A 27,704-nucleotide genomic window follows, 5' to 3' on the forward strand; every position below is an offset into this window, starting at 1 on the left:
ATATTTATACAATAAACAGACTCAAAGTATATGATGTTAATGCAAAAATTTAATACGTTTGAAATTCAACATTACTTTAGAGTTGGAATGGCAAAATACAATGGCAAAAACCTGGAAACAACCCAAACGGAAGAGTGGATGAATACACTGATATATATTCACAATATCACATATTACAAAGGAGTCAAAATGAATAAACTACAGCTCTTCACAACATGGATGAATCTTACCAGTATACAACTTTAAAATGTTGCACTGCTAAGAGGCAGCTTGAAGGGGCTCCTGGCCAAATCAGAGACAATTTGAGGATCAAGATAAACAATGATAATAATGGATTACAATCCATTGAATAAAATAGGAATACACCAGTTCACACTGATATAAATAAATGAAGAGAAAGGAAAGCTCTTTCTAACAGTAGAATGCGAACCCAGTAATGGAGAGGAAATGATGGAAATGGAGAATTACCATTTGGCACCAACTATAGAAGTGGATGATTTAGACATGAGTCTTCAGTGCTAAGATTGGTGTGTGGAGGTTTGATGAGGAATAGGATACTGGCATGATTTTGGAATACTAATCAATTACAAAGGGAAAAACAGTGAATTTAAGAAACCAACATGATCAAGTGATCAAGGTTAACATCACCAGTGTCAGGAGGAGTCTACATTTTGTGCCTCCTGATGAGACTCACTGGGAAAAGCAAAGCATCATTTCGTGGTACTCCTGCAAACAAGGGACCCCGGTTGTAAGCCGTGCTATAGAAAGTAAGGCCTGTACCCTTTAATAAAACTGTCAAGGCCATGAAAGACTGGCAACTCTTGCAGATTAAAGGAGTCTGAAAATACACAACTAAATGCAATACGTATTCCTGTATAGCATGTTGACCCAGAAAGGAAAAGAGACATTGTTGGGATAGTGGGCGAAATTTGAATGGGCTTAGTAGATTGGGTGGTAGTGTTGTACCAATATTGATTTCCTGGTGTGGAAGATTGTTTGCTGTTATGTAGAAGAGTGTCCCTGTTTGGAGGAAAATACCCGCTGGAGTGTTTAGGAGTGATGGGACATCATGACTGCAGTTTGCTCTCTCAACCCTCAAACGTTTCAGGAAAAGACTAATAACAAAGGATATATGCACACACACACATACTCAGAGTGAGCAATGAACCAATAACATGTTAACTATATGAGAATCTGGGTGAAGAGGACATGGGAGCATGGGAGTTCTTTGTACTGTTCTGGCAACTTTTCTATACATTTGAAACTATTTCAAAATATATTATTAAACTATACACACACCCACACACTACTCCCCATGGAAACTCTTTGCTTAGGATACAATTACCAGAGCCAAATTTTAAAAATAAATTGTATTTCTGCTAATAAACACATAAAAATTATAAAAATTGAGAAAAAGATTTTTTAAAGTTGCAGTGTTATGTCATAAAAGTTCTCAAAATAAAACTATGCAACTGTTGAGTAAGGCATTTCTCTCTGGATTTTTTCCCCAGTGAGGGTTGTGAGTGAATCTGCACTGAAATAACTATCCTACCTTGTGCACAACATACCTTTTTTTTTTGGCCATGAGGCTTGCAGGATCCTAGTTCCCCGAATATGAAAATGGGTATTTGAATAGACATTTTTCCAAAGAAGATATGCAAATGGCCAATAAGCTCAAGAAAATATGCTCGTTAGTCATTAGGGAAATACAAATCAAAACTGCAATGAGATGCCACTTCACATCCACTAGGATGGCTATATTCAAATAGACAATGATAGTGTTGATAAGAATGAGGAGAAATTGGAAGCCTCATTCATTGCCAGTAGGGTCGTAAAATGGTACATACAGCTGCTTTGGAAAATAGTTTGGCAGATCTTTAAAAGGTTAAACGTACTCTCTTTCTGTGTCTCTTTCTTCCCCCCAACACTTTCTCTTTCTTAGTCTCTTTCTCTCTCCCTTTTTTTTTTCAGTCTCTTTGAATCTTTCAGTCTCTCTCTGAATCTCATTTTTAAAACTGCTCTTTTAGAACGGGAAATGGTTCAGGTCCTGCTGTGGCATGGGGCCTATGTCTCAGTCACGTCTGCTGTGAAGCACACGATGCTCTATTTATTGTAGAAAGTGACTTTATTTGCTTTCTAGAATTGTTTGTAACAGATGGTATAAGAGAGGTAATAAAGAGAAAAATCTATGGTTGTAAAGAATACAAAAGTTAATTTTACTTACTGTAATATGACTGTCTTAAACTTATTTTCTCTCTGAGAAATAAATGTTCTAATGGGCAGCAAAAAAAAAAAAAAAAAAGTTAAACATAAAGATACTGTATGTACCAGCAATTCCACTCATAGTACTATAGCCAAGAGAAATGAAAACATGTGTCCACAGAAAAACTTGTACATGAACGTTCATAGCAGCATTATTCATAATGGTCAATAGGTGAAAACAACCCAAATGTCCATCAATTGATAAATGGACAAGCAAAATGTATATCCAATGGATTATCCAGCCGCAAATCAGAATGAAGTATTGATTCATGCTACAACACAGGTGAATCTTAAGAACAGTATGCTAATTCAAAGAAGCCAGACACAAAGGGCAATGCCTTGTATGATTCCATTCATATGAAAAGCCCCAATAGGGAAATCCATAGAGACAGAAAGTAGATTAGTGATTGCCACGGGCTGGGCAGAAGGAGGGGAAAGGGGAAATGACTGACAATGGGTATAAGTTTTCTTTTTGGGTGATGAAAATGTTCAAAAATTGATTGTGGTGATTGTTGCACAAATGCATGAATATCCTAAAAACGACTGAATTGTACACTTTAAAAGGATGAATGGTATGATATATGAATTATATCTCAATTTTTTAAAATTAATTAATTATTTTTGTCTGTGCTGGGTCTTCGCTGCTGTGCGCGGGCTTTCTTTTTATTTGCAGCGAGCAGGGGCTACTCCTCACTGCGGTGCGCAGGCCTCCCATTAAGGTGGCCTCTCCCACTGTGGAGCACGGGCTCCAGGCGCGCAGGCTTCAGCAGTTGTGGCACATGGGCTCAGCAGCTGTGGCTCGAGGGCTCTAGAGCACAGGCTCAGCAGCTGTGGCGCACAGGCCCAGCTGCTCCACAGCACGTGGGATCCTCCCGGACCAGAGCTCGAACCCGCGTCCCCTGCATTGGCAGGCGGACTCTTAACCACTGCGCCACCAGGAGAGCCCTCAATTTTTAAAAGTTTAAAAATATATAGCTCATATCTTTTCTTTCCTTAGTACCTTACACCCCTCTTTCTCACCTTTACCAAATCCCATCACTGTTACTTACTTTTCCAAAACCTATATCAAAAATCTATCTTAGCCAGTGATCCTTCTACCTATGTATCTTGCTTTTGCCCTGCGCTACAGTTGTACATAGGTCTATCTCTCTAAGAGTAAGGTTGTGTCTTATACCACCTTGTATGTATGTCCCTTGGTCCTTACACAAAACAAATGTTTATCAAAATATAATTGATAATTACTATTCTCCCCCTCAATTTTTAGTACTATCATTCACCAGATCTGTATTAAATATCTGCTTTGTGCCGGGGAGCTCAACACAAAGAACAAATAGGGTTATTATCCTCAGCAGAATTTATAATCTAACATTTACAATTTCCTTGTATCCTAATTTTTGTTTAGAACCCCCACTAGATTACAAACCTCCTTCCTTTGTATTGATACTTTCCCTAACTACCTACTGTAATGCTCAACATACTCGATAAGTAATTGCTCAGTACTGGGAATAAAGCCAGGTTTGAAATCACTGACTCCCTGAACTACTTCTCCAAAGAGCTAGTATTCAATCTCCCAGGAAGATGATTTAAGCCTCGTTTATTCATTAATTCAGCACCTCTTATGTGCAAGCTTCACTGTCTTGAATCATGATTAAACTGCAACTAAAATTAAAGTCTTTCATAAATTTTTTTTAAAAATCAAGGGCCAATAAAGATCTCTAGGCAGTCTCAGTAGACATAAAAGTAGGCTATATATTTTATGCACACAAACACATAATCCCTTTTTTAAAAGTTATTACAGGCAATACTAAACTATTTTCTATGTGGGAAGTTTAGTGTTTATGAATATAGAATACCAATTTATGTAAAGTAAGATGCAAATTGCTCTTCTACGTCAAAAGAGCTGAATTTTTTAAAAAAGTAATAGAGTTTTGACATTATTACCAACTATAACTGTCCAATGGAAGGCAAGTTTTTTTTTTAATTCAATATTTATTCAAATTTATTCAATATTGAATTTTTTATTCGATATTATTACACAGAATTACAGACTGTTGTGACTTTTATTCAATTTGGTATCCTATTTAGAATAAGAGCAGTGAGAATTATGTTTTACAAACATTGCATTATTACTTCATCATTGTGATATGGCTTTACTTGATCGTATATAGAGAAAAAAATAACATTGGAATTAAGGCAATAACCACATGTGCAAACCAAGCACAATACCCTGACACAGTCTTTAGTAAAAAGCTCTTTTGGTTAGGTGAGGATTGATGTTGCTGCATGCAGGTCAGTCATTGCTTTGAAGGATAAGCTCTGAATAGCTTCACTCATTTAAAAAAAATCTCTCCTACTGGCCCACAATGGCCAGAAGAAGCCTTCGGTAATCTCCACTCGTGTCACTTGCAATCATTGTGCCCAGGGTCTTCTGATACATCTGACTGAACATCTGTTTTATTTGTACAAGATCAATCTGCATGCAAGACATGATATTTTTGATATTAGAAAACAGCTGTTAAAGAAAACTGATATTTATTAAATTATTCTTTAATAGTGAAAAGATCCTAATTATAACCAAAGCAGAGGGGAAAAAACACCAAATGACTGGCATTTTATAGCTAGCATTCATACCAGTACTAGCGTCACCCAGTGAATGTCTGATTTACTGTTCTGCAAAGATATTGGATAAGGGTGATACTAGTTTCATCTACTATTCCAAATATATTAGTCATTTAAAAACCATTTGATAGGATGGCTATTATCAAAAACACAGAAAATAACAAGTGTTGGCAAGGATGTGGAGAAGTTGGAACCCTTGTACATTGCTGGTAGGAATGTAAAATGGTGCCACCACGGGAAAATGGTATGGTAATTCCTCAAAAAAATAAAATAAAAACAGAATTACCATATGATACAGCCATTCCACTTCTGGGTATACACAAAAGTGAAAGCAGAGACTCAAATATTTGTATACCCATGTTCATAGCACCATTAATCGTAACAGCCAAAAGGTGGAAGCAACCCAAGTGTCCATTGACGGATGAATGAATAAACAAAAAGTGGTATATGCATACAATGGAACATTATTCAGCCTTAGAAAAGAAGGAAATCCTGACACATGCTACAATGTGGATGAACCTTGAAGATGTTAAAAAGGACAAATACTGTATGATTCCACTTATATGAAGTATCTAGAGTAGTCAAATACATAGGACAGAAAGCAGAATGGTGGTTGCCAGGAGTTGGGGAGCAAGGAGAATGGTGAATTATTGTTTAATGAGTTTTCAGTTTTGTAAGGTGAAAAAGTTCTGGTTGTGATGGTTGCACAACAATGTGAATGTACTTAATGTCACTGAACTGTACACTTAAAAATGATTAAAATGGGAATTTTGTGTTACGTATATTTTATTATAATTAGAGAAAAAGGGATCCTGCTTAGAAAATTTAAGTCTAAAAACAAATACACAAGAAGGTTTTTCCAAATACTGTATTACGGCTCTCTTTTAAAAAATGATTTACCTCCTTTCACATAATTTCATAGCATATGTTTTCTTTTGATTAAAAAGAAGTCCACTAAATAAAGTCAAAGAAAGGAATACATCTGAGGCTATATTTAGGTAAAAAGATAAAGATAAAATTTTTTACAGTTATTTCATAATTAAGTGTATGCTAAATTTTAAGAATTTTTATGTGCAATGGGATTAATCTGCATAGGTCTTTCATACAGTTTTTTTTTTTTTCCACCCCGCGCCTCGTGGCTTTCAGGGTCTCAGTTCCCCGACCAGAGATTGAACCCAGGCCACGGCAGTGAAAGCGCCAAATCCTAACCACTAGACCACTAGGGAACTCCCTCATAGTTTTTTACATAAGCAAAATGAAAACCAAAAAATAAACATCTGGAGTTCCCTGGAGGTCTGTTTCACTTAAGCAAGCCTCTCTCACAGCATGAGGAAAGTGAACACTGTGCTTTATACAACCTCTACCAGCAGTGAGAAGGAGAGCCCTTTCTTAATGTCAGTCCTGAGGGATTGACAACCAACTAAGGAACTTTTAAGAAATTAACATTCTAAGTCAGACAGAGAAAGACAAATACTGTACAGTTTTACTTATATGTGGAATCTAAAAAAACAAATGAACGAACATAACAAAACAGAAACAGTTATAGACACAATGAACAAACAGGTAATTGCCAGAAGGGAGGGGGTTGGGGGAAGAAAAGAAATAGGTGAGGGAGGCTAAGAGGTACAAACTTCCAGTTGAAAAATAAGTAAGTCACAGGTATGAAATGTACAGTGTGGGGAATATAGTCAATAACTACGTAATATCTTTGTAAGGTGACATGTCACATCTAGACTTACCATGGGGATCCTTTTGAAATGTATAGAAATATCGAATCACTATGTTGTGTAACAGAAATAAGCATAGTGTTGTAGGCCAATTATACTTAAAAAGGGACAAACTCATAAAAAGAGATCGGATTTGTGGTTACTAGAGGTGAGGGGTTGGAGAGGGAAGATTGGAGAAAGACAGTCAAAAGGTACAAACTTCCAGTTATAAGATAAGTAAGTACTAGGTATGTAATGTACAACGAGATAAATATAATTAACACTGCTTTACGTTATATATGAAAGTTGTTAAGAGAGTACATCCTAAAGTTCTCTTCACAAGGGAAAACATTTTCCTTTAATCTTGTATCTATATGAGATGATGGATGCTCACTAAACTTACTGTGAAAATCTTCATGATGCATATAAGTCAAATCACTATGCTGTGTACACCTTAAACTTATACAGTGCCGATTATAAACTTATACAGTGTCAATTATATCTCAATAAAACTAGAAGAAAAAAATGTTTTTAATATTGCTAAGAAAAAAGGATCAACATTCAAAATCAAGTAAGATCAGACAAACAGAGAAAGCCTCACCTCACTTCGAGCGACGACAATCCTGACCAGGGTGGAGTCATCTGTGCCGGCACCTTTCATAGAATAGTACAGCCTCTCAGCAAAGAAGGCAGGGCGGTTCAGGGCACACTGCACTGCAAATGAGAGATGCTTCAGATGTGAAATGACTTGACAAAGGTGTGCACACACCAGGTTCATCTATCACTTCTAGCTGCTTTTGATCATTTTCTATGTAATCATCTCAGAAATCTGAGGTGAGTTGAAGATATTCTCCCCTTGATTTTTCTCAGCCTCCATCTTTCTTTCCAGCAGCATCAGACAGGCTACCTTCAATTCTACAAGATTCCCTCTGGCCAATAAATCCCATTTTCTCTCCATAGATGCAGTCACTTAGCTTCTTAACATTTTCCCCCTTAAAGTGAGAAAAACTGTAGCAACTGTGCCCTGGTAATATCTTACTTAAAAGGAATAATGACTAAAATCTGAATTCTAGATGTCAAATATATCATTTGACTGAGGGAAGGATGTAAGATACACTCCAATATAAAAAAGAAAACACAGATATGAGCAAAGATTTGAGAACGATAATAAGAAATCTGACATGTTTTCTCTTAGGAAAATTAAATTAGCAAAGTCTCTACCTGCAGATGGTAGAGATGTACTAACTATATACATCATTATGTTAGCTACAATTACTATAGTAGTATTTGTAAGATATTCAATTGCTAATATCAATGTGTTGCTAATATTCTCTTTAGTCTTATATTCTCCATGAGAATGAAATTTCCATTTCATTAAACATCTGAATGTCAGGACACCAAAAACTGGGTTTTTAATTTCAAAATGGAAAAGGGTCTCATAGGGCTAAGTACTTGAAAGGTGTTTTGGGGGGCTCAAAATGACGCTTTGTGTGGTGGCACTCTGTAGTTTCTTAGGGCTTTCCTATTCACCTTAATGGAAATGCTACAATCTATCATATATTTTTGTATAGTCCTCAAGAAGGGCATAGAGAATACAGACCAAATAATTTCAAAACAATCCTATTTGATCACACCACCAACCATTCATAGAGAATTGCATATAAAAACATAGGATTAGCTTGGCCTCTGCCTAAGTAGATTCCAAGGAGGCTATATTAATAATCACCACTTAATGGGAACAACTATTCAAAGCCTCACTCATTTACAAACAAAACAAAGCAAAACACTAAAGTATCTTACAGATGGTCTTCAAACCACTTTCAACATTTCCAGAAAACTCACGGCCGACACTGCTTAACAAATCTCGATTAGCCATCTGTAAACAAAAAGTATAGCGGTTAAAATATTTTCACACCTTAAAATAGAAGCCAAATCTTCAAAAGAAAAGCTCATACCCTGGAATAGGCCTCCATGGTAGCTTTCAGCTGAGGAAAGCTTCTTGTGGCAAGAATCATGTTAAAGCAAGATTCATCTGTCCCTAATCTCCCCTCACCAGCCTGATAGAGACGCTGAGCATCTTCCTGAGCCAGCTGGTGGTTAACATTCTGGTTCTCATCGCGATTTCCCTGCAAAAGAGGAAGGCAGGAATTAGAAGAAGGTGATACAAGTTCTATTAAAAAAAAAAAAAAAAAAAATTTTTCTGGGACTTCCTGGTGGTCCGGTGGTTAAGACTCCGTGCTTCCACTGCAGGGGACAGGTCCCCATGACAGGGACACGGGTTCGATCCCTGCTCAGGGAACAAAGATCCCACATGCCATGCAACAAAAAAGTAAAATAAAATTGTAAAAAAAAAAAAAAAAAAGTTTTTCCAATCTAGTCACTTTTGGATTTAAAGGGACAATTTACTAAAAATTAATGCATAAAGTTTGTCACGCTTATCTTTCATTTCCAAAGAAACTATACTAGTGTAACTAGTACTTTATTACACTGCCAACTTTGGATTTTATAACATATGACCATGGTTTAATGCGGTTATATTAAAATGAGAGGTTTTCAGGGCTTTGAGAGCTAAATTAAATCAGAAATGGTTTCCATAAAAAATCACACACACGTTTTATTTTTGAAAGTGTGGAAAATTTTATTAACATTCACTTTAAAAAGCTTTCTCTTGGTACACCAAGAGAAAGGCGTTCTTAAAAAAGTTACTCTTCAGGGTTTGGTCCTTGGTTTAAAAGTTTTGGGGTTTTTGGTTTTGTTTTTGTTTTTATTCAATAAACATTTATTAACAGGTATTAAGAGACTAGGCATGATAGAAACCACAAGGACTGGAAGTGACTATGGCCACTCCATTCCTCCCATTAAGGAGATAAAAGATGCCTCCACAGTGGGATTAGGGCTATAACTGAGGTCTCTGGGAATTAAGTGCGGGCTCAGAGCAGGGAATGACAAATGGCCCAGGAGAGTCCAAGAATGCTTCTCTGAGGTGGTGGTTTGAAGGGTGGTAACTGGGCCAGGGAGAAACAGAATGGTGTGTGTTGAGACCGCAAAGTATGACACCTCCAGAGGCTGTGGCCACACACACAGACTCGTGATCCAGCAAGTCCTGAACACTAACAATGCAGCCACTTCTATCCTCCGGGAGAAAGCCTTCTGCCACCAAAGGAATTTCATTTTTCACTTCTCTTGTGATAGGGTCTACTTCTATTGGTTCATGTTCCGAGCCAATAAGCACTGTCCCCTGTTCAGTTCGGAGAGATAAGCACTGAGGTTTCCTGGAGGCTGGATATCCCTGAACTCCAGGGTCTGAAGTAACTTTAGATTTCTCATGATGAAGCGACTACTGAGCCACGCTGAGGACCTCCTCTAACAGGAGATATAAACTACCACTCAAATGAAGAAATTATGAGTCTGCTTAGCTGGGATTTAAGATCAATATGCATTATACTAAGTTCCACTTTGTATTCATCCATATAACTGTAAGGTATGGAGCACTTGCTTTGTACCAGGCTGTATTAGTCAGGGTTCTCCAGAGGAACAGAACCAACAGGATGTGTTAAGTGGTGGGGACACAAGAAAGACAAGGCCCCTCCCCTCAAGGAATTTAAGTCAAAGGAGGGAGTATATAATATGGAGGTTTCATGAACGTCCTTTCGTTCATCCAAGCGTAATCTTAATATACAAGTATTTATTATGAATGTATACATGAAAATGACATGTGAGCCTTTTAGAAGAAGTTATAAATAACTCAAGTACTGCTAGCCTGTACCAATTTATAGACCAAACTCTTCACTGGGAAGAAGAGAGGGAGGGAGGGAGCTCTGGGCCTGAACAAGAGTAAAGCTTAGATGGGTAGTTGGTTTCTCTCAAAAATATCAATAGACACACAAACCCAAACAAAGGAAAGGCTGCCCTCTAGAGTCTCAGTGTCTGTCTGAGCAACAAAATGGAGAGGTGTTCCTTGAAGGTGAGAAACTGTCTTCTGAAGAGCACTGGGCACAAGGAATGTGTAGAAGCATATTCTAAATGGGCTACTGAATACAGCACAGGCAAAGGACCTCAGGAACAACTCCCCAGATGATTGCCTTTGGATTCAAGCACACAATACAGTCCCATTTTCCTAGGAAGCCACTCCCTGGAATAGGGTCCTTTACTTTGAAAGATGGCTGGGCCTTGAACCCTGCATAAAGAAATATTCAGCACCTCATTAAAGTCTTAATCATTTTTTAGCATTAACTCTCTGGTCCTGATTTTCTTTTCATGCTAACCTACTCCCCTGCTCTGTTACTCTGTTGTGGGTAAATTCAATGTCCTCCCACCCATTTGCTTTCTTTGCTCATTTCCATACCCACGCACTTCGGCACACTGTCTTTTTTGCAACTACCTCCCTTTGCTGTGAAGAGCCTCTCCTCTACTTTTAGAATCTTCAAGACTGTCCAACCTTGTGCACTAGCAGGATAGCCAACAACTCCTGATACTGAATCAGTGTGCTAGTCTTTTGCATCATCTCTTTCAAATATACCCTGATTATCTCATTCTAAGTGTATTTGTAGTATCATTCCAAATACCCTATTTGGAGAATTTTCTGCCACTTTTCCAGCACATTTGGGGAATCAGAACAAGGAGGGTACTAAGCACAATATTACTGTGAACGCTGAAACATTTTCTGCATTTCTGGCTCTCCTCACAGTCCTCACTCTTGTAGCACTTGCATGGCGGACCTACATACCTTCAGTTGATGGTCCGACTTAACTGACAGTACAATGCTAAGCTCAAAAGTACAGATTCATCGCCATTCTAAGACACAGAGCCTCAAGCTGATTTCTGATTTCATACAACCTTAAAGAGGTTAATTTCTGATTCCTTACAAAGGCCAGATTTGCAGAAATAAATTTCAGTAGTGACTACAAAGAAACCTGTACAGTGGATTCTGCGTTGTCCCCTCTTAAAGATGTCAAGATTCCAAGGGGGCTAAATATTAAAAGGAATAAAGAATGGCCACTGGCAACAGGCAGTAAAAAACGTTCCCTCCACCAACACCCAAACTTTCATGCTATACTCACCTGGCACATGGATACAAGTAAACGTTCAAAATGCCCTGATGTATCTGACCTAATATCCTTCTCAAGGTCTCGTCCAAATTCTGATTGATAACATCTGACAATTTCTCGGATTTCCTGATTTGTTCTTGTGCATAAAATTTCAATCAATACACGTTCCTGAGTTCCTGCTCCCTATGTGAAATGAAGAAAGGGAGAATTATACAACAAAACACCAAATTTCTGAAAGTAGTTAAATCTTACTGTTCCATCAAATATCTCTTTGGCCTCCAGACCTGAAAAGCTCTATATATTCAGGTGATATAAAATAATGTATTGATTTAGCTGTCACTATAAATTCAGAACTGCCATAATTTATGGGGCTTTACATTTGAAATAGGATAAAATACTCAAAGTAAATGCCATATAGTACCTTCATTGCATTCTGTAAACTCCAGGCATCATAATACGTAGGTGGCATGAACAGGGCAAGGATCAGTTCTTCCATATTTCCACTTAACTCTGACTTAAGATCTCTGATTAAATCCTGTTAAATTACAAATACAAACTAAGTATATATGTGCTCTCCAAATTTCGTTTTGCTTAAATTTTTTAAGGAAAATATGAAAAAATGGAATTGAATTGCTATATGAAAGCCTCAATTGCTGTTCTGAATATTATATACTAAGGAATAAATAAATATTTATTTTAAGTTTATTACACTCAAGCAGATATATTTTACTCATTCTATCAATAAACACTTAATAATAAATTTATTGTAGTTCCACCACTACACTAGGTACAAAATAAGAGGTATAGGAAACAAAGAATAATTCAAATTAACAAAATGATAAACAGATATTTACTTAGTAGAAGAAACTGTTCTTACTCTATGAGGAAGTAGAAATTGTCATCATCATGTTCTTATTTGAAAAGATAAGATAAACATTTAAAAAAAGTTAATATAAAGCAGCCTGTACTCCAGCACCAGATGAGTAAGTAGCACAGAAATAAGCTGAAATAGGAAAAGTTAAAGTGGGCTAGAGAGCTCAGAGAAAACTTTTAGTCCAGATCTTGAAGAGTATGTAAAAATTAGCAGGCAAAGAGAAAGAAGAAAGGTATTTCAGGCAAGGAGGAGGAACACAAACAAGGAACAGAAAAGTGGTTCCCAGCCTTGGCTATATGCATTAAAATCATCTGCAGAATTTTTCTAAAAAAAAAAACAAACAAAAAACACTTACGTCAAGAATGAATACTCAGAGATTCTGTGCGTGTTTTTAAGTTTGAAAAGAGATTATGATACTCAGCTAAGATTGAGAATCAATAGTATAGAGGCAAGAATGAGCAAAGCTTGTTCAATGGAACAAGACAACCAATTTTGTTAGAGGGTAATGTTTTCAGAGATTAGTAAAACAAAGTTGTAACTATATGCTTGGATTATTACCTTGAATACCAAGCTAAAGAGTGTGGATTTGATTCTGCATGCTGGGAGGAGTTGCTGGAAACTTTTACATAAGAAAATGGCATTGATACAGCAACAACAGGCAGTATCAACAGGCAGTACAGACTATAACGACAGAGGCTATAAATGAAATTTAGGCTACTGGAATATTTAGGTAAGAAGTAATAAAGGCTTGGACTTGAGTGGTGGAAAGAAAAAAAGGAGACAGAAGACACATTTTTAAAGAGCTCTTTTACAGATCAGATCAACAAGACACAGTCAATAACCAGTTGCTAGGACAAAGCAGTGCCTGGCATACAGTAGGCACTGAAACAATATTCACTGATTAATTGACAAAGAAGAGTGTGGAATCAAAGAAGACTCCACGGCAGGCTAGAGGAATAGTATTTTTATTAATAAGAAGTCAAGAGAAAAGGTGGCTGTGGGTAAGGAAAACAGGCTGGGAATTTAGTTTGAATTCAAAAGTGTTGTATGAGAAAATTCAGGACAACAAAGCACAGACTACATGTGAACTAAAGAAATTCATAATATGGAAAGTACTTTTGTGAGAAAAGTGAGTCTGATGTTGAACGCTAAGAGAAACTAGAGTTTGTGTCACTTAATCAGCCTTAAGACTAAGGAAGTGGATTTGGGGTTGGGCAGGGAGGGTAGAAAAGATGAGGTGAGACCAGCCAGTGGACCTCTACTTCCATTCTGAGAAAAGTAAACTGGATTCAGAGGACATCAGAAAATTTTTAGGATTCCTATCTAAATGGCAAACCAATGCTACCCAGTCTTGCCCTTTATATTTAAGAAACGATGACACCTTTCAGCCACAGAATCTTGCTGGATTTAGTCACTGATCATCCACTCAACAAATATTTAAGTGGCTATCTGCTAGTGTTCCTGTACTTGGTACTATAAATACAAAGATGAATATGACATGGTTTGCCTGATGGGAGCTCACAGTTTTGGGGAGTGGGCAGTGAGATTAGTTATAGTAGAGGTTTTACAAAGTGCTATGGGACCACAGTGGAAGAAGCAGCCAAATTATGCCCAGAGCAATGAGAGAAACTTCACAAAGTAGCTTAATCAACACAAATCCTAAAGAATTTGTTTGCCATGCAGGAAAAAAGGCAAAGGTGTTCCAGGGCAAGAGAACAACATATACCAAACAGAAGTATGTGTGCAGGGAATGGCAAGAAGTTCTATAAAGTCATAATACAAGATATGTTTAGAGGGAGGGAGAGGAGTGAAAGATGATGCCAAGGACCAAAAATAAGCAAGGGCTACATAAGAAGTCCTTGAATCCAACTGTAAGGAGAAGATTGAGAACCAAGCTACTGATCAGGATTGTGGTCATAATCTACTTTTTACTGAACATGTGTCACCTACCAGACATAGTAAATAGGTATGACTGTGAGATCAAGGACTACTCTAGAATTGGAAAGGCTTCTAAGAGAAATAAATATTGATGGGACTTCCCTGGTGGCGCAGTGGTTAAGAATCCGCCTGCCAATGCAGGGGACACAGGTTCGAGCCCTGGTCTGAGAGGATCCCACATGCCGTGGAGCAACCAAGCCCGTGCACCACAACTACCAAGCCTGCGCTCTAGAGCCCGCGAGCCACAACTACTAAAGCCCGCGCACCTAGAGCCCATGCTCTGCAACACGAGAAGCCACCACAATGAGAAGCCCACATGCCGCAACGAAGACCCAGCGCAGCCACAGATAAATAAAAAAATTTATTTAAGAAAAAAGAAAGAAAGAAATATTGAATACACCTCTCCTGGGGTCTCTGAAATCTAGCTGTCTCTACTTTGTACTCACCAGTACTAATAAAAAGACAGTATCCAACCTGACAGAATGCAGGGCGTAAGGCCACTGTTCATGCTCACTCCTGAAAAAAAAACAAAACATACCTTGCCATACATGGTCTTAAAAGCTGCTTTAATTTTTTGCCTTTGATCATTGGAACGACTGGCCACAACGTCTACAATTGCCTGCTCGTCTGTACCTGAAAGAACCATACATGTCTAAGTAAGGATGAGGTCTGTGTGGGGTGCTCCTTGAGGACATCTTTTAGATGCTTACAAGGTGCCTGGTGCCAGATTAAATTGAGGGATGTGCACACAGGCTCACATATAAACTTGGTTTATGATATAAAGCTTATTTTTACCTTACATTCAATCACTTGAATTTGATTGTAAATAAGACAAAAATATATTTTCCTCACCAAAACCCTTCATTGCTTTACGAAGAATTTCTGCATCTCTCATGGCATCAAAGTTGGCAGCCGGTTGGATTGTTCCTTGAGTTCCCTGAGTCATCGAAGCAGGCTGAGAACAAGAGGCATAAAATCCAAATCAGTTATTGTGGTAATCATTTCACAGTACATACATATACCAAATCAACATGTTGTATACCTAAAACTAATACAGTGTTATATTTCAATTGGGTCTCAATAAAACTGGAAGAAAAATAATATGAAAAAATGTTCAACGTCTTTAATAAAAGAAATACTAACTTAAAAAAAAAATCCAACTCAGGTTTCTCTGCTTACAGGAAGACAACTTAAGACTTCTCCGATTATGGGACTTCCCTGGTGGCGAAGTGGATAAGACTCCACACTCCCAATGCAGGGGGCCCGGGTTCGATCTCTCATCAGGGAACTAGATCCCATGTGCATGCCGCAACTAAGAGTTCGCATGCCACAACTAAGGAGCCCACCTGCCGCAACTAAGGAGCCCATGTGCTACAACCAAGGAGCCAGTGAGCTGAAACTAAGGAGCCCGCCTTCTGCAACTAAGACCTGGTGCGAATGAATGAATGAATGAATGAATGAATAAATAAATATATATATATATATATATGGGGGGGAGGGGTGGAAAAAGACTTCTCTGATCATCACTCTTAGGCAAGGAGGCCAGTACTTAGGTTTTAGGATAAGGGTATTTATTTTCATGGCTCATTCTGGAACAGACAGAGACTATCCTTCTCCCACCAAAAGACAGCCAGACACCAAACCTTCAGAAAACAAGATAGTCAAGCTTGTGAAGATAGTCACAATCTTTCTATGCCTTGGTTTCCTTCTTGGTAGAATAAGAGGGAAAAAAAGAGATTGATCCCTGGGTAGTGTGAGATGAGTGGCAGTGTTTTATTTAAAGAATATAATAATGGCTTTAGTGAGGTAGAGCCAGAGTTGCCCAATGAGATTTCAAACAAGCAATATACTTCTGGTAATAGCTCTTCATTTCCTGTATGGGCCCTGATTATTAGACATAAAATAAAACATTTTATAATAAGAAAAGCATGAAGATGAAATTAATGACTAGAGACTCTGTCATCTGAGGTACAATACTCTTCATCGATTTTATAAGGAAATAAACCAGAAAGCAAAACAAGGACTGTATGTTTTTAAATACAAATCTATAAAGAAATTTAAAAATCACCATATGACAAAGACCACAGTAGGAAGTGTTTCAGGCAAGAATCATCAATGGATGCTAAAATCAGTGGGTAAAAGTATAATGAGAACCAAGATATTTGCATACTTTGTAACATTACAGCAGAAAACCTAGCAGACATCATCTGTAGCAAATGATCAAAACCAATTATCACCAGGAATGGGGTAAATCAACAACTAGTGCCTCCTGATATGATTCACTAGGGACACGACATCATTTCTGTGGTATTCCTGCCAAAATGGCAGAACCTAGATTTAATCAGGGGGACTTATCAGACAAACACAAATTAAGGATTATTTTACAAAATAACTGGTAGTATTCTTCCAATGTATCAACGTGATTAACAACAAAGACTGAAGAATTATTTCATATTAAAGGAAACTTAAGACATGACAACAAATGCAATGTTTCATCCTGGATTTGATCCTGAATCAGAAGGACATTACTGGGACAACTGATGAAGTCTAAAGGTTGGGTAATAGTATTATAAAACGGTTATTTCCTGTACTGTGTTTATGTAAGAATCTGCGTAAACGGTATGTATACAGGAATTCTGTATACAATTTTTATAACTTTTTTATGTCTGAAATTATTACAAAATTAAGTTTAAAAAATTTTAAATACAAAGCTATGAAACAATTCATTAGTTTTCTTAAAATATTCGAATCAGGGTTTAAGAGAGATGGGATGCAGCAAGATGATATCCCTTCACATTTTTAAAAAAAATTAATTTATTTTTGGCTGTGTTGGGTCTTTGTTGCTACACACGGGCTTTCTCTAGTTGCGGCGAGCGGGGGCTACTCTTCGTTGCGGTGTGCGGGCTTCTCACTGCGGTGACTTCTATTGTTATGGAGCATGGGCTCTAGGTGCGTGGGCTTCAGCAGTTGTGGCACGTGGGCTCAGTAATAGTGGCTCACGGGCTCTAGAGCGCAGGCTCAGTAGGCGGCGCACAGGCTTGGTTGCTCCGTGGCATGTGGGATCCTCCCGGACCAGGGCTCAAACCCGTGTTCCCTGCATTGGCAGGTGGATTCTTAACCACTGCGCCACCAGGGAAGTCCCCCCATCACATTTTTTAAAATTTAATTTTAATAATACATTTTATTTAACCAAGTATCTCTAAAATATCATTTAAAGATGCAATCAAAATCATTTCAAAACACAGAATGATTCAGTTGCTTTCTAGGCAACTGAAACGGTATTTTGAGTTATACCCATTGAATACAGCAACAGCAATATGCCAACACCTGTAGGGGCAAAGTGATTGGGGAGAAGGAGACCAGACCCTTCGACAAACATTTTTATTCCTCCCACTCATCTCTACTCTCACACCAACATTTTCTTCTACCAATAAGCCCTAACAATCATCCTTCACTAGTTTCTAAGCCAGGAATGTAAGCAGAGAACTAACAAGAAATATTTGTATATTGGTTTTAAGGAAAAACTAAAATTATTCTACTTGTAGCAAATATTCAAGCAGAAAATTTTTTTCAACATATTGCCTTTACATGAGGCTTAATGTATCAAGCACTGATGAAAGTTTTCTTTGATGTAACCACTGTCACTAAAATCCTAAGCAGGGCAGAAGCCTCTGTTTATAATACACTGAACTGGACAGTAAGAGAAACTAACCCTCATCATGTACTGTTTGACGACTATCATTTTCTGTCATCCTCTTGTTTCTAAAAACAAACAACCACCACCAAAAGACTTATTCCATTTTTCATCTGGAGGGAAAAATGGTTTTGTTTTATGCTTTGTTGAAAGTCTAAGTTTGAAGTGAATCTTCATCAAGAATACTATCATTCTGCAGGCATTATACTGAACTCAAAGAAATCAGGGTCCATATTCTTGAGGTCAAAACCCTAACTACAGAGGATTTCTCAGCACAGCAAAGCCCATACTATCTGCCACCAAAAGTGCCACCCTTTGACATCCATTTCATTCCAACCTTCCTGCTGAAAAACTGCCACAGAATTAGAATTGGATCATTCAGGAGAGGTCACCTGGCCCAACTGCCCAACCAAGACAAAAACTTTCTTTACATCTTCCTATACACACACACACACACACACACACACACACACACACACACACACCCCAACTTCTATCAGGGGATTTTCAGTGACAGGGAGCTCACCCCTCACAAGGTAGTCTATTCCACTTCCATCTATTCCACTTTCCATCTCCCAAAATCTACTGCTCTGTAACTTCCTGGTTTCAATTTAGGGTGGTAATTGTTATGCAAGATAAGCTGCATGTGTATGTGTGTTTTACTTTTAGTGTTTTTATGTTTAAAAATCTTTTATATTCAGTCATAAAACGATGTCTTTAAAAGCAGATGCATGCTTAAACTAAACTAAAAATTCTCATAACAAATGATTAGAATAACTACAGATTTATAATATGATTAATAATCAACAATTTTTTTTAAAAAGGATTGAAGGCAATTTACTATGGGCTTTGGAGGAATATCATTTACTGTATCAGCAAAGTAGCACTGTATACCAGAGAGACCACTGGTCTGAGAGGCAGAAGAGCTAGTATCTAGTCTCAGCTTTGACTTTCACTAGCTTTGTGGCCTTGGACAAGTTTCTTGATCTCTCTGGAGCTCAAAAATTCCTCAAATCTGGAAAGGAAGCCAGAAAATGGCTAAGTTGTTTTTCTTCCAATTCTGTAACCCCTTACCAATCCCAGCCTAAAAAAAGCTTAAAAATGCTAGATCTTTATGAATAGACAGTATGAAATGAGAAAATGAAGATAAGGTAAACATAAAACTGCTTATGTTCCTAGTAACTTGCATAGGATATAAAAGAATTAACAAGTCAATTAAAGAATAAAACTTAATATTAAAATAAGGAGCTATACTGAGACAGGGCAAAGATTTGATATATGGGAGACCTTCTGAGACTCCTGAAAAATCAATTTAACAGACATTAATTGGCTACTGTATTTAAAGCCCTGCCAAGCACTACAGGGACATAAAGATAAAAACAGATACAATGAGCCCTCAAGGAAGTAGTGAGAGACAAATACAGGAGAAATTAGAAACAAATGAAGGCACATATAGGAGATCTAGTGATTAGTGAACATTAAAAAACCTTACTCACTTCACTGCTATAATCCAAAGAAACAGGAGAGAAAACAGGATAGGAAGGTAAGGATTCTGTATTGATCTGAAAGAAGAGTGGAAAGTTATAAAGGTAAAAATGGAAAACAAAACCATACTTCATAAAACACTGGCAGAAATATCAATCACCCAGTCACCTGAGTTCATAGTTATACTGCCAGCAAGGGAGGAGGAAAAAGAACTAAAACCAACACCAAGAGTCCAAGTGAATCACTATGAAAAAGAGTATGGGTGTCATCACCTGTGAGAAGGGACCTATGCTCGTCTTATCAAAGTCATCAGGACAGTACTTAAAAGCAGGTGGACCAAAGAGCATGGAGTCTAACAGAAGCAAAGATTAAAGTCTTAAGTGAACTGCTTTAGACCATCTCCTCTGCTTCATGGAAACCTCTAATGTCAGCAAAGGAGTAGTGCTCTTCTTTACCATTATCCAGTTACCCAGACTAAATTTAAAAGGTAGGAAAAAAAAAAAAAATACCTGACTAGGGTAAGGAGATTGTCCTCCAGGGTACTGAGAAGGCATCGGTCCCCCAGGAAAACCACCTACATATTAAGAAAAAATACAGCAATCAGGTCTTAACTGATTTAATTTTTCAAAACAGCACTGATTTATTATGAATAAGGAAACATATGAGAATATTCACACTATTTATTCACTAGGATAATTTTTAAGTATTATAATTTACTGAATCAAAAACCAACTTTGGTCACAAGGACCTTTTAAAATATTCCATGTCCTAATTTCTTTAAAATAATTTACCATAATTTCTTTATAAACAATACTCTAAAAAAAGAACAAAACACTTAAACCAGATTAAATTCTGATTCTATCTGGAAAGGATGACAGGACATAGTTCTGGGGGTTGTTTCCTTTGTGCTATACTAACGAGCAGAGAAGTTCTTGAAGGTTTTGCTTTTTGGCTTCAGGACAGATAATTTTTTTTAAATGAAAAAAACAAGTCCTTATTGCCATCCTGCTGATTAAACTTTTTCATCAAATTAATACATTTCATGAAACCATATACTACCTAAGAAGTATTTAGTATAAACGTTTACTAAAGACAATCCCAAACATAAACTACTAAGTTCCTTCAACAGCAACTGCAAAATTCAAAATATCAAGCTACTGTTTTTCTCCGGACAGTTAGTACCTACCAGGTAGTGGGACCTGTGCTGGGCCCCCACCATAAGACTGTGAGGGTGGCTGCGGATAGCCAGAAAAGCCTGCTCCACTTGGTGGGGCTCCAAACCCTTGGCCTGGAGGAAAAACAAGAGAAAAAAAGAAACAAACTACAGTGACAGTTCTCATGACTGAAGTGAAAACTTTAGAAACAGTAGAAGAAAATATATTATTAATGCCATAGCAGTAGTCCCTTTTGGTCTAAATTCAATTTCTCAACAAATCCTTCCCCATTAAAAAATAAATTAAAAAAAAATGTTACTTCATTCATCTGCCTTAATAACTTATAATACAAAAGTGCTAGTTTTTTGTTTGTTTGTTTGTTTGGTTGGTTTGGTTTTTTTACATACTGTGGACAAAGCTGTCCTAAGGTCACAATCATGCCAATTGAAATATGTTAATCAGTTCTTAAGATTACAAATTATCAACAAAACCATTATATATTGGTCCTTTATTACCATGAGATTTATTCTAATTCCTTTCACAACAGAATTTTGGAGACTGCTCCCAGCTTTCATGCCTCCTGAGAACCTTTATCCTTCTTGCCAGCTAGGTCCTTACTGTCTAAGGTAGAAAGTAGGCTAAGAGCAACTCTGACCTCGTACAAAACAAGAAGGAACCAAGAGGATTAAAGAGAGAAGAAAAAAAATGCTATACTAATTCCACAACCCACGACTCACCTCCAGGATAGGATGGGGCTCCCCCTGGCTGTGGGGCACTGGGATAGCCGCCAGGGGCAGGGTAGCCTCCAGCTCCTGGGTAGCCTCCAGCTCCTGGGTAGCCTCCAGCTCCTGGGTAGCCACTACTTGGTGTTGGTGGGTAGGCACCTCCTCCCATTGGAGGAAAGCCACTAGGATAAGAATACTGACCAGGAGGGGGAAAAGATGACTCCTGACCCGCAGGCTGAAAAACCAGAAAAATTTTCAAATGAATGTGATCATCAAGAAATAGAACCTAGCTAAGGAAACAAACAAAGATAACTGTTAAGGTCTAGCTTCTTCTTTTACATATTAAAAAGCCCATTAGAAGTCCTGGTATCTCATACTAGTTTATCAGTATACTAGTTTGTCAGGACACTTGTTTGTCAGAATTCAGTTATATATAAATCTACCTATGTTAGGCAAGAAGGGTCTGTTTCTCTATTTGAGAGTAAGAACCAGGCTCTTTCCAAACCTCAAGCCTTCAGGAACAACTGGCAAAGCTCATTAGTTCCTTCATTTTCCTAGCACCTGGAAATAATAGGAAGATTTGCCTCTCTAGCCTAAAGAGGAGAATTCATGGCTTTCTTGCAACACATCTGGAACTGTGCATAATAGGGAAAAAAAAAAACAAACAATGACCTGAGTCATACACTGGGTGTGACATTTTGGACCTCAGTTCAGATCACACAATGTCTAAGTGTGGAGAGAGTGTTACATGTTCACTAAACTTTTTCTCAGGCCACAAAACTAGACTGCATTTCCCAGGACCCCGTTGCAGTTAAATAGGACCATATGACTGAATACTGGTAAACGAATGTGGACAGAAGTAACGTACACAACTTCCAGCCTGGCCCCCTTAACTTTCCGCCCAATCCTCTAAGCTCTCTCTTCCTCTCTCTTTTCCTTCATCTGCCAGCTGGAAGCAGAAGATCCAGTGGAGGACTCCAAGGCACTAGAGGATGGTAGAGCCAATATAACAAGGCAACAGAGGATGGAAGGAGCCTGGGAACCCGCAAGACGACATGGAACAAAGCCTCCTAGCTCCCCACCACACCCCTTCCCCCGCCACCCCCACCACTGACTTCCAGGAGACTGAAGTAAGCAAGAAATAAGTTTTTATTGTGTTAAGTCATTGGGATGTTAGGGTTGTCTGTTTTTAACAATTAGCCTATATTGACTGAAATGGTGGTCAGAGTCCAGTTTAGTACATAGGGACCTGGGAACATATTCATAATTCTCATCTCTTCTATGCTAAATTCAGGAGAGCTATATATTCACTTTACATAAGAATATACACATTATCATTAATCTATATAGGCCCCTCTTTCTATTCTCCCAGAGTTAGAAAGAAGCCCTACATACTTATGAGCATAAAATTGAAACACAATTCTTACTTATGCCTCAGCTATGAGGTTAGTCCTCAGAACAGTATAGACATCAACAAGGCAGAACTTGGTAGCACATTTATAACATGCACTCCAAATACTAAAAGTCTCAGAAGTACTAATCCAGGGACCTCTAATCCACTGCAATTTGTTACCTCTGAGTCAAGCCCCTCAAGTTATTTTAAACCTTCTAACACAAAGGTTAAAAACCAGTAACTCAGGACTTACCTGGTGGCACAGTGGTTAAGAATCCGCAGGGGACATGCCAATGCAGGGGACACAGGTTCGATCCCTGTTCTGAGAAGATCCCACATGCTGCTGAGCAACTAAGCCCGTGTGCCACAACTACTGAAGCTGGCGCGCCTAGAGCCCATGCTCCGCAGCAAGAGAAGCCACCGCAATGAGAAGCCCACACACCGCAACGAAGAGTAGCCCCTGCTCGCTGCAACTAGAGAAAGCCCGTGCACAGCAACGAAGACCCAACGCAGCCAAAAATAAATAAATAAATAAATACTTAAAAAACAAACAAACAAACAAAAAACCCAGTGACTCAAAAGGATCGATTTAGCTTACCTACATGTTGTATTGAATCATACAGCATTTAACTTTTTTTTTTTTATTAAAGGAATTCCTTTTTTTTATTTTTTTATTTTTTTATTTTTGGCTGTGTTGGGTCTTCGTTTCTGTGCGAGGGCTTTCTCTAGTTGCGGCAAGCGGGGGCCACTCTTCATCGCGGTGCACGGGCCTCTCACCATTGCGGCCTCTCTTGTAGCGGAGCGCAAGCTCCAGACGCGCAGGCTCAGTAGTTGTGGCTCACGGGCCTAGTTGCTCTGCGGCATGTGGGATCTTCCCAGACCAGGGCTCGAACCCGTGTCCCCTGCATTGGCAGGCAGGCTGTCAACCACTGCGCCACCAGGGAAGCCCAGCATTTAACATTTAAAAAGATTCATTTCCCAATTTTAAAAATTGGGCAATTTCACATAAAATCCAGATTGTTGGCTTTACTTGAAGATATGGAATTATCCAGCAACACTGGGTCAGCCTCCCTGCATGGACACATTCGGCTTAAGCTGACTAACTACTGCCTTTCCACAGGTGAGCCAAGTCCCTGTAGTTCCCCACAACACCTGCCTTCCCTCACGTACTCTACTCAGTACTTCTGGCCATTTGAATTTATGACCCCTGCTCTAGAATATTTGTAAGATCTGTCATGGGCTGGCTAGTTCTATACAAGACCTGTGCCAAGGACATGAGCTATTTTAGTATCATAAGTGGCAATACTTACAGGATATCCAGGGAAAGCTGGGTAGCCTGTGGGGGGATAGCCCGGGTACGACATTCTATAACAACAATAAAAAATGTCTTCTGTAATTTGCTATAAGGATTAAGGCCTTTGAAGATATATTTTGTCATAGGGTTTAATCAAAACGCACCTTCTTTCAAAAGAGTCCAGCAGGCAGACTGATTCAGTAGTTCTGAGATGGGGCCCAAGATTCTGTATTCCTAACTAAGCTTCCAGGTGATGGTCTGTGAATGATATTTTGATACCAGAATATTTTGGCATTTCTGAATCTACCACCTAATTTGCCAAGTTTTTCAATATGTGTTTTGGCTCGTCTCCCCAATACAGCTATAAATGATTTGTATTTCTTTTTTATCAAGACACCAAACAATGACATATACACACTACTATATATAAAACAGATAACTAATAAGGAGCTACTTTATAACACAGGAAACTCTACTCAATACTCTGTAATGGCCTGTATGAGAAAAGAATCTAAAAAAGCGTCAATATATGTATATGTATAACTGATTCACTTTGCCGTACACCTGAAATTAACACAACATTGTAAATCAACTATACTCCAATAAAAATTTTTTTTTAAAAAGTACCCCAAACAAATCCAGTTCAACACTTACGAAAGCCCACTATTAAATAAGCACTGTCCTAGGTGCTGATACAGAGATGGTGGCGGGGGGGAAGGAAAATGAGAAAATAAATTTAAGTTATTATAGTGCTCCTTATGACATAAGCACAGCATAGAAGCTAAAAACTTGCTAAATTGAGAATGAATGGGCATATATTTAGTCGAAGTTGAAAGAAAATAAGAAAACTGATCCAGTCAGTTTTAAAACAGTCATTTGGGATCCAAAGACCTGGTTGCAAAGGATGTTAAATCATTTTTTGCTGTCTTCTTCCCCAAGCCCAGTTGATAAAAAAAGGAGTAAAGGAGAAACAATACCATCTAAGAACAGTCAGATGGACCAAGGGCAAAAGAGGTCAGGGTCAAAAGAAAGTGAAAAAGTCTGAAAATAATTTATGGGAGAAATTAATAATAATTTTAAAGGCAACAAGTTTTATAGCACCAAAGACTACAAAAACAATTTAAATTTCTAAATCTCAGGAACTGTTCCAGTGACAAAGTCCTATTTCTACAGCCTTTAGCTACTACATTAAATCTTACCTTTAAGGGCACTAGAGGAACTATGTCAACAAGAGTTTCTGAACAGAATGAAGATAAAGACTATCTGTACATGAGAAAACTTAAAACAACTTTAAGAAAATGAATCTGGGTACATTTTGAAGCATAATTATATAAAGGACTAGAATGCAATTCCATTTCCAGGATGTACCTCATAAAAATACTTACACAAATGCAAAATTATATATGTACAAAGCTATTCATTACACACTATTTGTAACAGAAAAAGGTTGGGAATTCCCTGGCAGTTCAGTGGATAGGACTCAGCGCTTTCACTGCCATGGCCTGGGTTCAATCCCTGGTCAGGGAACTAAGATTCTGCAAGCCACGTGGCATGGCCAAAAAAAAAAAAAAAAAAAAAAAAGGTTAAAAACAATCTAAAAGTCCATTAATAAGGAACAGGTAAAACAGATTATGGATAGCCATACAATGAAGTGTTAGGCAACTATTAAAAATGAGCAGCTCTCTTTTTACTCATATGTGGAACCATCTCTAAGTCATATTAAGTGGGAAAAAAGCAAGATGAAAAACTACATAGATAATTTGCAACCAAATGTGTAAAAATTACATTTATTTGCTTGTATGTAGAGAGAATATCCCTGAAAGTATACTCAAGAAAGTAGGAAACAGTACTCCACTGCTGCCTCTGGAGAGGAGAGCTGGGGCATAACAAGGAGACTTTTCAATGTACTAAAAAAAAGGGCTAAGAGTCCTTTTGGAATTATGCATGTATCGTCTATTCAAAACGCAGATTTAAAAAGCTTTTGTAAAAAGCTGAAACAAACCCGAGGGTGACTCAACAAACTACTCAACTTTGCCCAAGGAATAATCAGACTATACCAGTGAACCAGAACTTTTATTTCCTTTTCAACATCCTCCGTCAGCAACTACTTTAAAAAGACTAGAAAAGCATTCTTGGTTTTCCAAACCATCTCCACCCAGTGAGTCAACTACTAAAAGGGATGGGTCTCACTATGCAAGTCTCAGAGATGGCATGAAGCCCAGGAACACAGAAGGCAGCTGTTGCAAATTTATGAAACAAATACAAAATAGAAAGGGTGTATGAAGATGGCCAACAGCAGATACTACAATTTTCCAAAACCTGCCTCTTGATTGGGAAAGACCATTTAAATCTGTCAGCAAGGACCCTTCAATAAAGAACTGGAGGCACGACTAGGCTCTGCATGGACAGGGTAGGCAGTCACCACCAGCGAGGACTGAAAGGAGGCTTCACTTTGCAGTGGTCGAAATTCTCTCTTCTACCTCCCTAGCTAGTACTTGAAACTCCTTCCCTGCCTGATAGGTAACTCATTACACTCATTATCTAATTAGGACAGATTATCAGATGAGCTCCCCACCAACTGGCAGAAATTAGAGAGTTTAAAGGCAGTTGGACGACTTCTTTTCATTTCTGTCACTTTATGGTGGACATCAGCCATCTCCTTCTGCAGAAGTGTTCACACAGGTTGGGTTCAAATCAGCGCACGTTTGCTGCTGCTAAGGTACTAGGAATCAAATCTGGAATGCCACTTCCCTGAATAGTTCCCAAGAATTATAAACCTGAACCAGTGTACAATTGTAGGCTTCCGCATTCTGTCCTAGGTTCACTAAGCAAGTACAAACGTCCCAAGTTTCCCTAAATTTGCTGTGTCACCAGGAAGTCTAGTCACCAGCCGGACTTCGCTTTCGGTGCTGCTCACCGGTTTTCCTATTCAGCCCTCCTTGGGGTCGCTTCAGCAGGGCCATCCTCTGGCCTCAATCCCTCCACCTGTGGTCCCCCTGCCTGCGCGGGAAGCCTCACTGCTCCCTCGGACCTCCGGACAGCCGCGGGGCACAGACGACCGGCGAACAGGACTTCCCGTTGCCCGGCCGCCTCGCCGATCCCGCCCCAATGCGCCCCCGGCCGAACGCCCCCACCAGGCAGCCCGGGTCCCAAAACGCGCACACCGAGTCGCCGGCCACTCCCGGGGCCCACAGGTTCCTCCAGCGCCCCCCGGCTCGGGGCACACGCGGGGCCCCGCCCTCTCCCGGCTGGCAGGCCTCAGAGCAGGCCGGGGCGAGGCGACCGAGGGGGACGACGGGTGGCAAGGGTAGGGTACGCCGTTCCTCACCTGACTCCGTGGAGCAGCGTCTCAGCCCAACCTGGTCTCGGGCAAGATGGAGCCGGGGGCGGGCCCGGGAAGGGCGGGGCGCCGAGGGCCGCCGCCCGAGCCCGTTAGGATCGCAGGGGGCGGTGCCGACAGAGCCAGTCCCGGCGGCCGTCGGTGCCGCTGCTCGGGCTTTCCTTTCGGCCCC

General features: G+C 39.0%; 1 protein-coding gene across 5 annotated transcripts; it reads right to left on the reverse strand.

Moving 5' to 3' along the window:
- Positions 1-31: 31 nt before the first annotated feature.
- ANXA7 (annexin A7) lies at positions 32-27,603 on the reverse strand. Of its 5 annotated transcripts, none has more exons than XM_068547818.1 (15): positions 27,521-27,594; positions 24,357-24,450; positions 24,209-24,263; positions 21,518-21,740; positions 20,813-20,914; positions 20,136-20,200; positions 19,638-19,703; positions 15,300-15,402; positions 14,986-15,080; positions 12,057-12,170; positions 11,648-11,818; positions 8,543-8,713; positions 8,388-8,463; positions 7,189-7,301; positions 32-4,735 (listed from the first exon to the last, which is right to left on the reverse strand). In XM_068547818.1, exons 3-15 carry the CDS (start codon positions 24,260-24,262, stop codon positions 4,613-4,615), a joined length of 1,476 nt encoding a protein of 491 aa, XP_068403919.1. In that variant the 5' UTR covers position 24,263; positions 24,357-24,450; positions 27,521-27,594; the 3' UTR covers positions 32-4,612. The 5 variants fall into 5 exon arrangements, with proteins under 5 accessions (XP_068403919.1, XP_068403922.1, XP_068403920.1 ...); XM_068547821.1 differs by having other exon boundaries at positions 24,209-24,288; XM_068547819.1 differs by lacking the exon at positions 27,521-27,594 and adding an exon at positions 27,110-27,131.
- Positions 27,604-27,704: the final 101 nt, after the last annotated feature.

This window comes from Eschrichtius robustus, chromosome 7 (genome assembly GCF_028021215.1).
Source record: "Eschrichtius robustus isolate mEscRob2 chromosome 7, mEscRob2.pri, whole genome shotgun sequence".
NCBI lineage: Eukaryota > Metazoa > Chordata > Mammalia > Artiodactyla > Eschrichtiidae > Eschrichtius > Eschrichtius robustus.